This window comes from Sodiomyces alcalophilus (assembly GCF_042370955.1).
Source record: "Sodiomyces alcalophilus JCM 7366 unplaced genomic scaffold ACRALscaffold_1, whole genome shotgun sequence".
NCBI classification, from domain to species: domain Eukaryota; kingdom Fungi; phylum Ascomycota; class Sordariomycetes; order Glomerellales; family Plectosphaerellaceae; genus Sodiomyces; species Sodiomyces alcalophilus.
In genome coordinates this window covers 5,988,007-6,002,320 of record NW_027263532.1, presented here as the reverse complement: position 1 = coordinate 6,002,320, position 14,314 = coordinate 5,988,007, and the positions used below count along the sequence as shown (strand labels likewise).

At 34.5% G+C, this 14,314-nt stretch overlaps 1 protein-coding gene and 1 pseudogene across 2 annotated transcripts; both read left to right on the top strand.

Moving 5' to 3' along the window:
- The first annotated feature begins 3,096 nt into the window (after positions 1 to 3,096).
- Positions 3,097 to 3,171, top strand: ACRALDRAFT_t50 (annotated as a pseudogene). Its single transcript has one exon. The product of its transcript is annotated as a tRNA-OTHER (tRNA).
- Positions 3,172 to 7,161: 3,990 nt separating this feature from the next.
- Positions 7,162 to 7,372, top strand: ACRALDRAFT_2016065 (uncharacterized protein; the record flags this gene model as incomplete). The annotated part of the gene is made up of 2 exons (XM_071019828.1): positions 7,162 to 7,301; positions 7,357 to 7,372. The coding sequence occupies 2 exons, from the start codon at positions 7,162 to 7,164 to the stop codon at positions 7,370 to 7,372; spliced, it is 156 nt and encodes a 51-aa protein (XP_070880200.1).
- Positions 7,373 to 14,314: the final 6,942 nt, after the last annotated feature.

Below are 14,314 nucleotides of genomic sequence, written 5' to 3'. Positions count from 1 at the left end.
TTTTGGGCCCCCCCCCCCCCCCCCCCCCCCCCGGGGCCCCCGAACCTCCCCCCTCCGCCCTGCGGGGCTATATCTAAAAACCAATAGCCACTAATAAAGTATATATAGTGCCGCGAGCAGAGGTGCTCTAAAAGATATATAAGAAGGGCTATAAAGACAGTAAGGCTTTACGGACTATACACGGTCTATAGGTATATTTCCACTATAATGCGAGCTATCCCTTTATATATTATATACTAATAACTAGCGATACCGTAGATTAAAGGCGATCTTATCCCCCGCGAGGATAAATAACTTAACCTCGACCGCGTTGCTAATAAAGAGGCGGTTATAATAACTCTAGTGGGCGAGTATAGTAAGGATTATAAGCAGTGCGCTAATACAGACGGTCCCTTTACTATCTACTATATAGTCCCCGGAGTAGCTAATAGCAGTTATAATAACTACCACTTTAACTTAGAGAGTAGAAAATATACTCGTACTATCCTACCGCTATGCCTCGTAAAAATAAGCGCGTCGCCGATAAGAATAATAGTAAGTGGTGATCTTATAGTAATCTTATATCCTGTAGACTACTAAGTAGTAGTATAGTAGTATACTAACGCCTTACGATACCCTAGAGCCTATACCTCCCACCCCGTCCTCTAAGAGGATAAAGACGTCGGCTAGCACCTCTAAGGGCAAAAGAAATACGACCCTAGGACTATCTTATACGTGGCCGGTCGCAGCGCCCGCCCCTCCCGCTCTCCCCCCGAGGCCCCTAGATCCTACCGCCGCCGCCGCCCTCCCGTAATACTCGCTATACCTGCTATACCCGCTATATGGGGAATACACGGAATACACGGAATACCCGTATAGCCCGCTCCCGCCCCCCCCCCCCCCACCCCGCTATACCCGGTAATATAGAATAGAACCTGATAATATTAACGGGCAGCATAACAAATACCTAAAAGTGGGCGTTAATCCAGTTCTATAGGGATATTCTATAAGTATTAGAAGACAGCCTAGGAAATAAGCAGTAACGGATACGATAGATACGAATTTTCTTTTGCTTTTTTTTATAACTATAAAGGGATTTTTTATCTTTTTTTATGGTTACGAATAGGCTTCTCTATTTTTTGTTTTTATTAATACTATAAAGAAATTTAGGCCTAGGCGTTCACCGTTCCTTTTTTCCTTTCTTTTGCTATTAAGGATTAACGCGCCCGCTATTCCTCTGCCTATATCCTATACTATAGTAAACGTGCCCGGTAAAGTCAGTGTTCGGAAGTATACGACCCTAAGTAAACGACTCTATTAAAACCTCCGGGTATACGATATTATCTACACGACGCCTCTCTTCGGTTAGTAGTCTATCTTTGCCCGGTAAAAGAATAAATAATCGTCGTATATCGGTAGCCCTGGATATGACGACATAGAACTGCCTATACGTAAAGACCAGTAGACTTAAATCTATGCTAATTATACCGAATAACTAACCTTACGACTTACTAATAGTTATTATGAAACAGAGGCATATAGGAAACCAACGCCTACGGAGAATAAACGCGTATTCCTACTCGGTACTATCTAGTATAACCCGCGGGATAAAGTAACCCTAGCCCGTATCCGACCCTAATAAAATTTTCACCTCCAACACGTTAGTTACTATACGTAAGATAACTATCCGCGTACTATTATAAAGGGCCTTCTATAGGCTAAGGTTCCGTATAAGAATAACCGGGGCTCTAATCTTAAGCTCAAGCTTAGTAGGCGGGATAGAAGACAACTCTATCAATAACAGGACGCCTAGACCCTAAGCCGGAATTATACTATTAGTATCGGATAGGCGATTATCGACCGTGTTCGTAGAGAAGTAAGTCCGCGACTCCCCTAGAAATCGCTCGATTATAGTATTATTAATATCGCTAATATACGCGTTACGCGCTATCAGGATAACACGATCCATAAAGACTAGGTAATCGAATAGACTCTGCCGAAAACGTTTAATATAATATATATAATCGTGGAGACGGACGTGCTTAAAGACGGTGGTAATAGAAGGGAAAAGCTTAATTAAACCACGATAGGCCTTACTATATGATAGATCGCGTAACTACTATATAAACGTCTGATTATTTTACTTAGCGTTAGTAACCCGTATATCCTAAGTAAGGCAGAGAACACCAAGCTAGGGCTAAAGGGGCGATCGCTAGAAGCAGGCCTATATAATATAAGGCTAACCACTACCACGAACAACGGGGAGAATCTAGGTAAAATTACCACCGAATATAATAGGTATCCTACTAAAAGGCTTGCTATAATCCCGGATATCCTATAACGTATAATTAACTGCCTGAAAGTAGTGCCTATACTATATAGGAACCTCGTCCTAGACAACTAAGGCCGCCTATTAGGGGTGTTTGTGTAAAGAGTAAAGAGACGTTATAAGATAATTAAAAACGCAGGGTAAACTAATAGGTTAAATTAGGAGTTAAATTATTCGCTTAACTTAGAAGCCAGGAGTTTAGCTTCACCTATCCTTTTTATGGATAGCCAGAGCCTCATTCCGGAGAACCTCGGGGAATCTCCTCGAAGATATTCCTAGGACCACAACCTATCCGCCGGTGGTCCTCCCTATTATACTATACCAGGTCGGCCCAGATAATACTGGCCCCGGGGCCGACTCAGCTATCTATTTCCGAGTACTATAACCCTATCTAATCGCCTTTATAACTATTAAGATATATTATCTCCTCCTATTCAGGCTATCCCTAACTTCAATAAATTATACCCGTGACACCCCCTCCTATAGTAATCGGGTAAGGTTAGTATTCCTCCGAATATTATAAGAAGAGTCGCTATTAGTATAAATATGTATCTTAAACCAGGAGTAGGCGGTATAGCCGCTCTTTAGTAGTATAGCGGTGACCCTAGAAGACGTAATATATAGAATAACCCGCCCTTATAATCGGAAGTAAGCGTAGAGGCTATAGTATATTAACGTCTTCCCGGTACCGCCAAGCCCTATAAGCAAAACCGACCACCACGCCTAGACTATACTATATCGATAATGTTATAAAACATAGCCGTCTAGTAGGTATTAAACTGATAATTGCCATTATAGTATAGTAGTAGTGTACCTGGTATATAGTCGAGGTGACTGGGTCGGTTCGAATCCAGCTAGAGGCGTACATAAAAAAAGGAACCCCTTTTCTTTTTTACTCTACTCGGAACCTATTCTTAGGGGCCCTTATCTGCCTTAGCACGTAGATAAGGGTTAAATAGGGTGCCTATTAGACCCACCTCCGCCCGGCTTCGCTAGTCGATAATAGGTGTCACGGGGGAGTTAGTCGCCCTACTATAGAAAAACGAGAAGACGGTACTGCGCTATCCCTAAGCGCGTGAGTAAAATACGCGGCGTTACTTCTATAATACGGAGGCAGCCTTTTACGGTATTATGTAAGCGTTTACGAAGGTATATAGCCTACGGTAGCCTTACCTATAACTATAAAGAGAGCAGGAGAAGCTTAGGAGCTTTTATACCCTAGGAAGCATATAAACTAGCCCGTAGTGGGCCCGTAGGAGCTAGTCCTAGGGCACACGGGGCGTATACAACCAAAAAGAGAATAATCACGCGCGCGCCGTTAATCAAAGTACGGAGTCGGCTTTAAAGCCGCTACAGGTAACGTTATAGGCTTCCTAGTATAGAAGCGGCGAGGTTCGTACTAGTAGATAAGTTACTACCGGGGCCGCCACAGCCCCGCACGAGGCATGAATCCTTAAAAGAGGGGAGTATAGGGGTTTTTATCTAAGTCTTATACTAGTTCCCTAAGTCTTATACTACGGTTTTCCCCCCTATAGGTATTAGAGAAGGACCCTATAGTTAGAATTCTGGCTCCTAGACTACCTAGGTAGTAGATAATAAAAGGATAGTAGAGTAAGAGAATAAATACATAAATAAATAAACTGATAATTAATATCGTTAAAGGCCGCTAACTAAGCCGCACGATTATAGTTAAGCTTATCGGCTAAGAGGGAGTTCCCTGTACTAAGATACTAATTATAAGCGGGAGCCAGTAAACTATACTCTTTAAGAGTCCTGCTAGCGTCTATAAGCCGCGTCCTTATAAGAAAGAGACTATAGTTAATATACGGCTGCTTAAGAGACAGGGGATAATAGAGTCCCTCTCTCTTAATCTTCTACTCAAAGTTATTCTAAATCGACTCTACGAAAGCCTCTTAGATAGCCACTACTCTCTAAATATCGCTAAAGGTAAGTGCTATAATAAATAGCTCCTATAAGGCGTGACTAGTATACTACATAGCGGCCTCTTTAAAACAGGTAACCTAATAGCCGTTATTATATAATAAACTGGTAGTAACATAGGGCTTACGAAAAATCCTATAAGGGACTCTATTAATTATATAAAGATCGGAAAAAGGAATCAGGCTATAAATAAATACTAAGAGTAGCTATAGGTAATAGGGCTCTTCCGAGGTAGGTGGGATATAATATACGCGCCCGATATAGAACCCCCGCTAACTTAGTCGCCACGTAAACTCTTAAGGTAACTAAGTATAATAGCCCAGGAATTTGTGATAGTATAGATAATAACCGTTACTATATTCGCGATTATAGTTAAAGGAAGCTATAAGCGGACTCTTCCGCTACTATAACTACCCTATAATCTAGGAGGCGGTCGCGTCCTCTTAGACATAGATTGGCTACTCGCCCTTAGGATAGACCGGCAGGCGTATAATAGGCTGATACTCTTAATAAACAGAAAACTCAAATAACTATACTATTAGCTTTATAGGCCCGATATAACGACTCTATTGATAAAGAGATACCTTATTTTCGCTCTCCTCGGCAGTAATCTAAACTGTTATACGATCACTGCCCTTATAAACGTACTTATAGATATACTTAATTACTTTTATAGTCCCGTAAATATGAACCTTAATATAGGCGCCGTACTTAGGAGATAGATATAGACTATAAGGGACCACGAAACGGTTATCTAGGCGGACTTTAGTAGACCGGCCCCTCTTTAATATATACTACCTAGTATCGCGACGCCTCTATTCGGTGTAGCTATTATCCTATATAACTATCTCCGGGATAAAAGGCTTCGAAAATCCCTTAGAGTAGCGGGCGACCGGGCCGCGATTGGACTATATATATAGCGTAGAAGGCTTATCGTCGCCGTATAGACTATAGACTATATCCCTATTAACGATATCTAAGAGACGGCCGGTCGGGTCTATCTCGGACATAGGTAACTTTATAGAAACTGTTGATAATATACTTATAATAAGTAATAATCATAAGAATAATAAGTATAATATCTAAGTTAAAATAAACAGTATATAGTTATAGCTATATAACTAGACGTCTACTTTATAACCAGCTTAACCTATACTATAATACTATACGTATTATACGTGTATATATACTTGGCTTATGATATATATTATATAAATATACTAGGTATCGTAAATACGATATCTTAGTTATTACTTAAGCTAATAACGTGGCGTGATAACCGTCGCGTAGACTGTTGACGTAATAGTTGCCACCTAATCTTCTAGGGTCTTTTGCTAGCCCGGATCCAGGAAGAAATCCCAGAAGTCAGTTCTTTATATATTCGCGTAATAAGCAGTAATCCTACGGATCTACGAATTTAATAGCTATTTGCTTGATTTTCCTGTCTTCCGCGCGTATGGCCTACTACTCGTAGCCTAATCTATTAAAAGATTATAAGCCCGGGTTAGTAAAGAAGGAAATCTACTCTTTTCTATCCTATTATTAGGCCACGTAAAAATACTAAAAAGACTCCTACCTGCCTTTTGAGGCCATCCCTTTATCCTCCCCCGGTTATAGATCCTTATCTCCGACTATACGAAATCCCTTTATCTCCCGAAGATAGCTAATCGAATCGAACCGTTCGTTCCGATACTATAGTTTAAAGCTCTTTATTCTTCCTAATACGGTCGCTAAGAGTCGTGCCAAGAGGTACGCTTTTTATTCCTGTTCCAGAAGAACTACACGATCGGAATAAGACTCTTTGTTATAATCGGATATACTATTCCTTTGTTTTACGAAGGACTTTTTAAAAAAGAAGAAAAATAACGAATACATGGATTGAATATAAAAGCTTTTATAACTACTCCACGAATAATAGCTATACTAATTAAGCTATTTAACCTACCGCGCTGCCTATAATAACAGGATATCGTAACGTGGTCTATAAGCTTTTAGTGAAAAGTCCGCCCGTGGAAATCCTGTTATTCGCTTAGTATAAGTATCGCTTTTCTTCGCGCTATAAAATCTATAAATAGCTTTACCATTTAGACCTATTTTTAGACCCACTTTTCGAAGCTAGGCTAATCAGAATCAGACCTTTAGCTTAGTACTCTTTATTTCTGTTCTTTATCGATAACGTAATAAAGAAAAAGCAATAAAGAAAATAATAAAAATAAATCGTTAAATAACTTATTTAATTCTGACCTAAATAAATAATAAAAAATATCGTTCTGCTACTTAAAAATAGCCTAATGGGAGACTGGTAATGAAGTTTTAGTCCGGAAGCTCCAGGGCAGTATAGCGTGTCTTCTAGTTCCGTCTTATCCGTTCTAGGAGATCTTAATTAATTTTATTACGGGTCTCCCTCCTATTAATTAGGGCGGAAAAAAAAAGGATATAATCCTTATAGTGGTTTACTGTTATATAAAGTATTCCCTTTATATCCCTTATAGTAGTGCACTAACTGCTAAAGGTTTAGCCGATATTATATAGTTAAGAGTTTTTAGTGTTTATAGGTTACCGGATAGTATTATTTCGGATCAGGGTTCTTTATTTATAAGTAAGTTTTAGAGGACCTTTTACTTCGGTCACGAAGAGATGGAGCGGAAGAGGAAGATCTAGAGGAAAAGAGGCAGTTTGAATTGTGGAAGACTGTGAAGACTGCAGAAGTAAGATATAGAGAGAGAGAAAGGAAAGGAAGAGGGAGGCGGGCAGCCTGGTATATATAACCCTTTCCTATAGCTTATTTAGCTACTGATTTGGTATCCAGACCCTCGAAGTATAGGTGAGGGTCCGTGGGTTTCTCCGAAGGTCCTGAAGGTCCCTGGGTTACTCCGAAGGTCCTGAAGGTCCGTGGGTCCACCTGAAGGTCTATGGGTCCTCCTGAAGGTCCGTGGGCCTACCTGAGGGTCCGTGGGTCCACCTGGGGTCCCGGGGGACTCGGGAGGACCCTGGAGGACTCGGGAAGTCCCTGGGGGACTCGGGAGGACCCTGGAAGACTCAGGAAGTCCCTGTGGGACTCGGGAGGACCCTGGGGGACTTAGGAAGTCCTTGGGGGACTCGGGAAGTCCCTGGGGGACTTAGGAAGTCTTTGACTTATAGGAGGTTTCGTATATCGTACTATACCGTATATAGATATATTTATTTTCTAGGTATAGTACTAACACCCCCCCGTAAGCTGACTCCTATATAATAGGTGCAGCCTAGCTAGTTATTTTCACAGTCTATATATTTTTAAGGCGAGGAAAAAAAAAGGAAAACCTCTATCTTTATTATAGTATAGGGAAAAATTAAAAAAAAAAAAACCCTTCTTAGTTTTATCCTAGGAAAACCTGTCTATAGGTAAAAAACCTAGTATTTAAGTTCTTTTATTTCTTTATAAGGTGGTAGGTTATATTCGGGTAATATATCGTCTTTATAACCTAGGTTTATATAGCCGCAGAGTATATTATAAGTCTCTTTTAGTAAACCTTTAGTGATTATATCGGATATATTATATTTAGTGCTTATATACACTACCTTTATATTATTTTCCTATAGTTATTATCTATAGAAGTAAAACTATCTATCGATATACTTTACTCTTTTATAAAATTCCGGGTTTTCAGCGACCTTTTTAGTACTCTCGCTATTTATAAGAATAGTAGGAATCCTTAGTTTATTATTACTGAATTCTATATTAAGGTTATCTGTTAGTTCAGTATATAGATTATGTATATAGATTCCTTCTTTTATAGCCTCGGTCAGAGCCATATATTCGGCTTCTGTTATTAATAAAGCAACGACTTTCTGCTTCGATAAGGTCCAGCTAATAGAATTATTTATTCCTACGCAGTATATATATCCTAAGGTAGACGTTCTATCTTCAAGAATATCTAAAAAGCTAGCGTCTAAGTAACCGTATATATATAGGTTATCTCTTTTACAGTTATATAAAAGACCTATATGAGGATATGCGTTTATATAGGCCCAGACTCTATTTAGTGCCATAAAGTGTTCCTTCGAGGGGTTACTTATATATCGGGCACACTTATTAACGGCATAGCTTATATCAGGCCTAGAGTAAAGAGCTAGATATAGTAAAGCTCCTACTTGTTATTAATATTTCTTTATATCTTCTTTTAACGCCTGTTCAGGGTTTGGTATTAGGACCTGTTTATGAATATATAGGGTATCTACCTTTTTAAGAGCTCGTTTATTATACCTTTCTAGTCTTTTATTCGTATATAGCAGTTAGCTTATAGAGAGTGTCTTTTTAGTTATATTTATATTTATTTCATTGCCTAGAAAGGTATATACTTCACCTAAGTTTTTTAGTAAAATATCCTTAGATATCTCTTTATAAAAGTAATCTATTATAGTATCTAAGGGACTTATAACCACGATATTATCTACGTGGCAAAGGAATATAGCTCGGTCTCCTTTATTATAATATATGAAGAGTCCTTTATCAAACTCGAAGACCTTATAACCTAGTTTAGTAAAGATTTTAACTAGGAAGTTATACCAGAGTCTAGGGCTCTATTTCAGGCCGTATAAAGCTTTATTTAGCTTACAGATAGTTATACTATTACCTTCTTATTTTTTAAAACCCGTTAGTTAAACGGTATATATCAGGGTATCTATATCGGTATATACGAAAGCGTTTATTACGTCGAACTACCTGAATTCCCAGCCTAAGCAAACGCCTAATAAGAAGGTAAGTCTATATATTTCGGGTCTATATATTATAGAAAAGGTTTCTAAGTAATCGATTCCGAGTACTTAATTAAAGCCTTATATAACCCATCTTACTTTGTATTTTATTAGTTCTCCTTTATTATTTAGTTTTATTTTATAGACCCATCGTCCGCCTAGGACGTTGTATTTTTCCTTTATTTTATCAAGGGGCGTATATTTTATAGTTATTAAATCCCAGGTCTTTCTTTTTTCTAGTTCTATTATTTCTGCTACCATAGCGTCTATCCATTATGATTTATCTAAGCTTTGCATAGCCTTTTTATAGGTAGCTGGTTCTAATAAAGAGTTTATAGTTAAGAGGTAGTAAGGCTCTATTTAGAACTATAGGTTTCCGAGAGTAGTATCTTCTATTAAGTATAATCAGAGCATTAAAAAAATTACATTACAAATTACATTACATTACATGTACTGTAATTTGTAATGTAATTTTGTAATATAAGGGGGAAAATTACACTTTTTTTAGTATAGGTTTTCTATATATTAAACGATATATACAAGTTAAATTAGTATATCTTCTATATTCTACGCAGGCTATAATATACTTTATATACTTATAATTAAATATATATATATAAGGATACTTTTAATAGTATATATTCTATATAATATATCTTAAGATACTCCTATAACTAGCTATTCTTATACTAGGTACTATAAACACTTAATATAAAGCTATAATATTAGCCGAGATATCTCTTAATATAAGTTATACTAATCAGAATAGCTTAATAATAGCAGGCTATAGTATATATTCTAGGGACCTATACTTTATTAATAGTTTCCTAATTTAAATAAACTATCTAAATTTATAAATATATAATAGTAATCTTATTATAAGGGATAAGATAATTATAAAACCTATAAATCTAGTTAATAAGCCATAGCCTAACTCTAGTTTATATAACTACTTATTTTATTAAATAAAGCCTTATAAATTATCAAACTTATTATAATAAAAGGAAAGTTTATAGAATTTATTAAAGGAGAGGATATTATAGAAAAAGGCTTAATAGGTTAGAATCGCAGAGTGGTCGTTATATTATCATTAACTAAGCGCTGACTTTTAAATAAGACTTTAACTTAAGGCATTAAACTATATCTCGTTATACCTATAATAATATAGGTTCGGATTAGTAGTTTATACCTGGCAATCGGTCTAATTATATACCGACGGCTCTGCGATCGTCTTAGTACACTTATTTATATAGAAAGACGTATATCTACTATCATTATAGTTGCCTTTATTCTAGGACTATTATAGAGTAGCTTCCTTTCATAAATAGCCATTACTATATATAGATATTATCTAATTTATAGAATCACATTATACTTTACCGAATTAGAACTATTAGTCTTAAAGACTATAGTATAAGTTAATGATTTTAAAATAATGATTTATATAGCATAGCCTTAGAATTAGTCTTCTCATTATTCTTTGTTTAATACTATGTCTTTTCCCTGGCTTATATAATATCTACTTAGCTATAATTCTAATAGTTCTATAATACGTATATTCACGTAGTATAATATTTTTTTATAATATTATATATCTATTCTTAAAATATTCTATACGCTAAGGCTATTAGGAGTTAAAGAAATAAGAATAAATAATATAGTTATAGATATAGAATAACCCGATATATTAAGATTAAATAACAAGTAGTTTTAATATATATATTAGTTGTTATACTATCTTAAGTTACTAAGATTAAAATATATCAAACGATATCTTATTCTTTTAGTCTATATATTAATTTCTATGACAAGATAGTACTTCTCTACGTAGTATACTTACCTCTTCTGAATAAGGTAATACTGCTAGAGCTTAGATTAATTTCTTATATATATTCTTCTATAAATATATATTCAAAGCATTAAGTTTATATCGCCCTTTTAACATTATATATATATATATATATGTAATAAGTATTTAATATACTAATATTACTAATATAAGTATATAAGTAGATCGCTACTAGTATTAATTCAATATTTTACTTATATTATTACTTAATATTCAGTATATATATAATATAGTAAATAAGATATATATTAGTGCATATATATAAGTATAACTAGTAGTATCTAGTATCCAGTCTTATTAGTACTATCCTATTTAGAGTAACTAAGTTCCCTAGTATAATTAACTATAACTTATAACCAATAATAGGTTTGTGTTTCTAGCTAGCTATAAAGAACTTTACTATATAGTCTACTAAGGTTTAGAAGATAGTATCTTGAATACTTGGACTATTAGTTTCTAACTAGTAATAATATTTTATATAGCGAGTCTATAATACTTAGAAGTATAATAGCTTAGTAAATGCTTTTATATTTAAGATATTAAGTATTTACTATTTAATATTTAATATAATTATATTACTAGACTTAGTATATATACTACCTTATATATTTATATTTATACTTAATTATACTTATTCTATATATATATACTGTATATTATAGTAATACCTGCTATTAATAACTATGATATAGCTAGAGATAGAAGAATCAGAAGCATAAAGATATATATATCCTTATACTAAGTTAGTTATATTAAATTAATAACGTAGCTATGCCTTAATTATCAATATATATAATGAATAATATAAAGATATAGGATATAAGAAGAGATAAAAGTATATTATATAATGTTATAATCTATGACGTAATAAAGAGGGTATTGTGTAATAAAGAGCCTACTATATAATCTAAAGAAAACTTTACTAAGTTACCCATCTAATACATCAAGCTTACTGCTACTGCTTTAATATAGCTTTCTCTTTATTTCTTTTATATACATATACCTGCTACATATCCCCCTGTTTCTATCAGTCTTCTTTTCCTAGTTAGCTAGTATATTCTATAGTTATTATTAAATACTATCGAATACTAATCGACCTAATTCACTCTACTTCTAATCACGTTAGTACCTATTATAGTTCCGTTTTGAATATATGGTTTTATATTAAGCTTATAGATTATATCTTAACTCTAATATATTATACTGTAATTACAGGATCTAGCCTTGCCTTAGCCCTAGGCTTATATAATCCTATTTTAGTAGTCTCGAAGTAAAGTTACTCTAATAGTAGCTTCTTATAATATCATATAGAGTATGTTACTATAGTAAGTTAGTCCTAATATATATACTATATAATAGCTAATTGAACTTTATTAAATGAGTTATTTTCTATAGATACTATAAAACTACCATACGAAAGCTGGACTTTAGTTAAGTACTTATATCTAGGAGTTAATATTATAATACTAGTATTATAATACTTAAAGATAGTGTAATATTAATATTTAAAGGTGATAAAAGGATAACCCCCTAAAGCGTAAGACTATAGCAAAGATATTAGTCTTATATTCTTATTAAGCTTATAATATCCCCTTAAAGTATATTAAACAAGATTTATATTTATATATTAAGTGTTATAACCCTATATCTTTACTATATATATAGAGATATAAGGACTCCTACTCTAATATATAGTCTATATTACTTAGTATAGTCCTAGGATAGTATATATAGTATTATATATACTATATATTCTAAAAGACCCTCTTAATCTATATATAAAAAAAGTGTAATTTTTCCCCTAACATTATAAAACTACATTGCAAATTACATGTAATGTAATTTCTTCCGGAAAAATTACATTACATTACATGTAATTTGTAATGTAATTTGTAATTTGTAATTTTTCTTTAATGCTCTGAGTATAATAAGCGCTTATTATTTTCATCATCAACTACTATATAGTCTTTAAAAGCTAACTTCGGTTTCGAAGGTATTTCAACTTGTATACTAGAGTGGCCGGTGTTTTCAGGTCTATAACAAGTGTTTATATCTGGGTTATCGTAGCCTAATACTGCTCGTAGATTCCTTAGTCTATTTTATGGGTTATTATTATTTTCTTCTTTAGTTTAGATAGACTCGAAAGGTCGTTTTAAGACCTATTATTGTATAGACTTTTCTGGAAGCTAATAAGGCTCTAGGTTGGAAACCTGTTCTTCTTGGAGAGAGATATTACTAGTATTTAGGTCTAAAAAGGAAGAGTATATAAACTGATTTTCAAGTATATATACGTCTCTAAACCAACCGATCCTTCTTAAGACTAGGTTATATATCTTATAGTTATAATCGTTAAAACCGATAAGGGCACCACGAATAGCTCTGCTATCTAGTTTCTTCTGGTTCGGGTCGTTATTTTTATAGTAGGCTATAAAGCCCCAGACCCGAATATTATTTATATTCGGTTTCTTCTTTTCAACCATCTCGAAAGGGGTCTTAAAACCTATAGCTGAATTCGGGGTCCTGTTATATATATATACTACTCAATATACAGCATCTCCCTATAGGTATTAAGGTAGTCCTAAGTAGAAAAGCAGGCTACGAACCTTTTCTATTATAGTTCTAATAGCTCGTTCGATCGAGCCTTAGGTCTTATAGATATATAGTGGTTTTATATTATATTTTACGCCTTAAAAAAGACGTTTAAAGGAGGCGTTTATAAACTCCTTTCCGCCGTCAGTGTCTACTTCTTTTATTCTTATATCGTAATTATTATTTTCTACTAGTATTTTCCACTCTTTTATAGCTAGAACGACGGTTACTTCTGATTTATTAGGCAGTAATTTTACCCAGAGGAACCGGGTAGAACGGTGAATAATTAATAGAATCCAGCGCTTCTTATTATATATTATTAGTTCTATTAGGCCGCAGAGATCCATATATACCTTTTCTAGGTAAGAGAAGTCTTTGTATTTATTAACTAAGTCTTTATTAGCTAGTATAATAGCCTTACTATGGCGGCAGGCATCATAGCTATTTATATCTATAATTTCTTGTTCTAAGACTTTAAAGTCCTTAAAAAAAGAGGTATTATTATATAGGTTTTTTAAGGCAACGGGGTTTATATAGCCTATTCTATTATGCCATAGTTATATAGTCTCTTTTATTTTTACGGTTCTTTTCTTATTATTTTGGTCTCTTTGTTTCTAGAGGTCTAGACTTTTCTGGTTTCTTTATTCTAAGCTTTATAGGATTTCCTTTATTATATTGATTTCTTTATTCCCACCTTGTAGGATAACTAGCCTTACTACAGCCTAGTAGAGTCCTCCAAAGAGTCTAGCTCTTATATATATATAAAGGGACTCTTTTACTATTTCGTTTTTAAAAAGAATAAGCTGTTTATTACCTAATAAACCTCTAACTTTGCTATCAAGGTTTAGGAGACTTATTATATTAGTTCCTAGCTTAGGAATATAAACGCACTC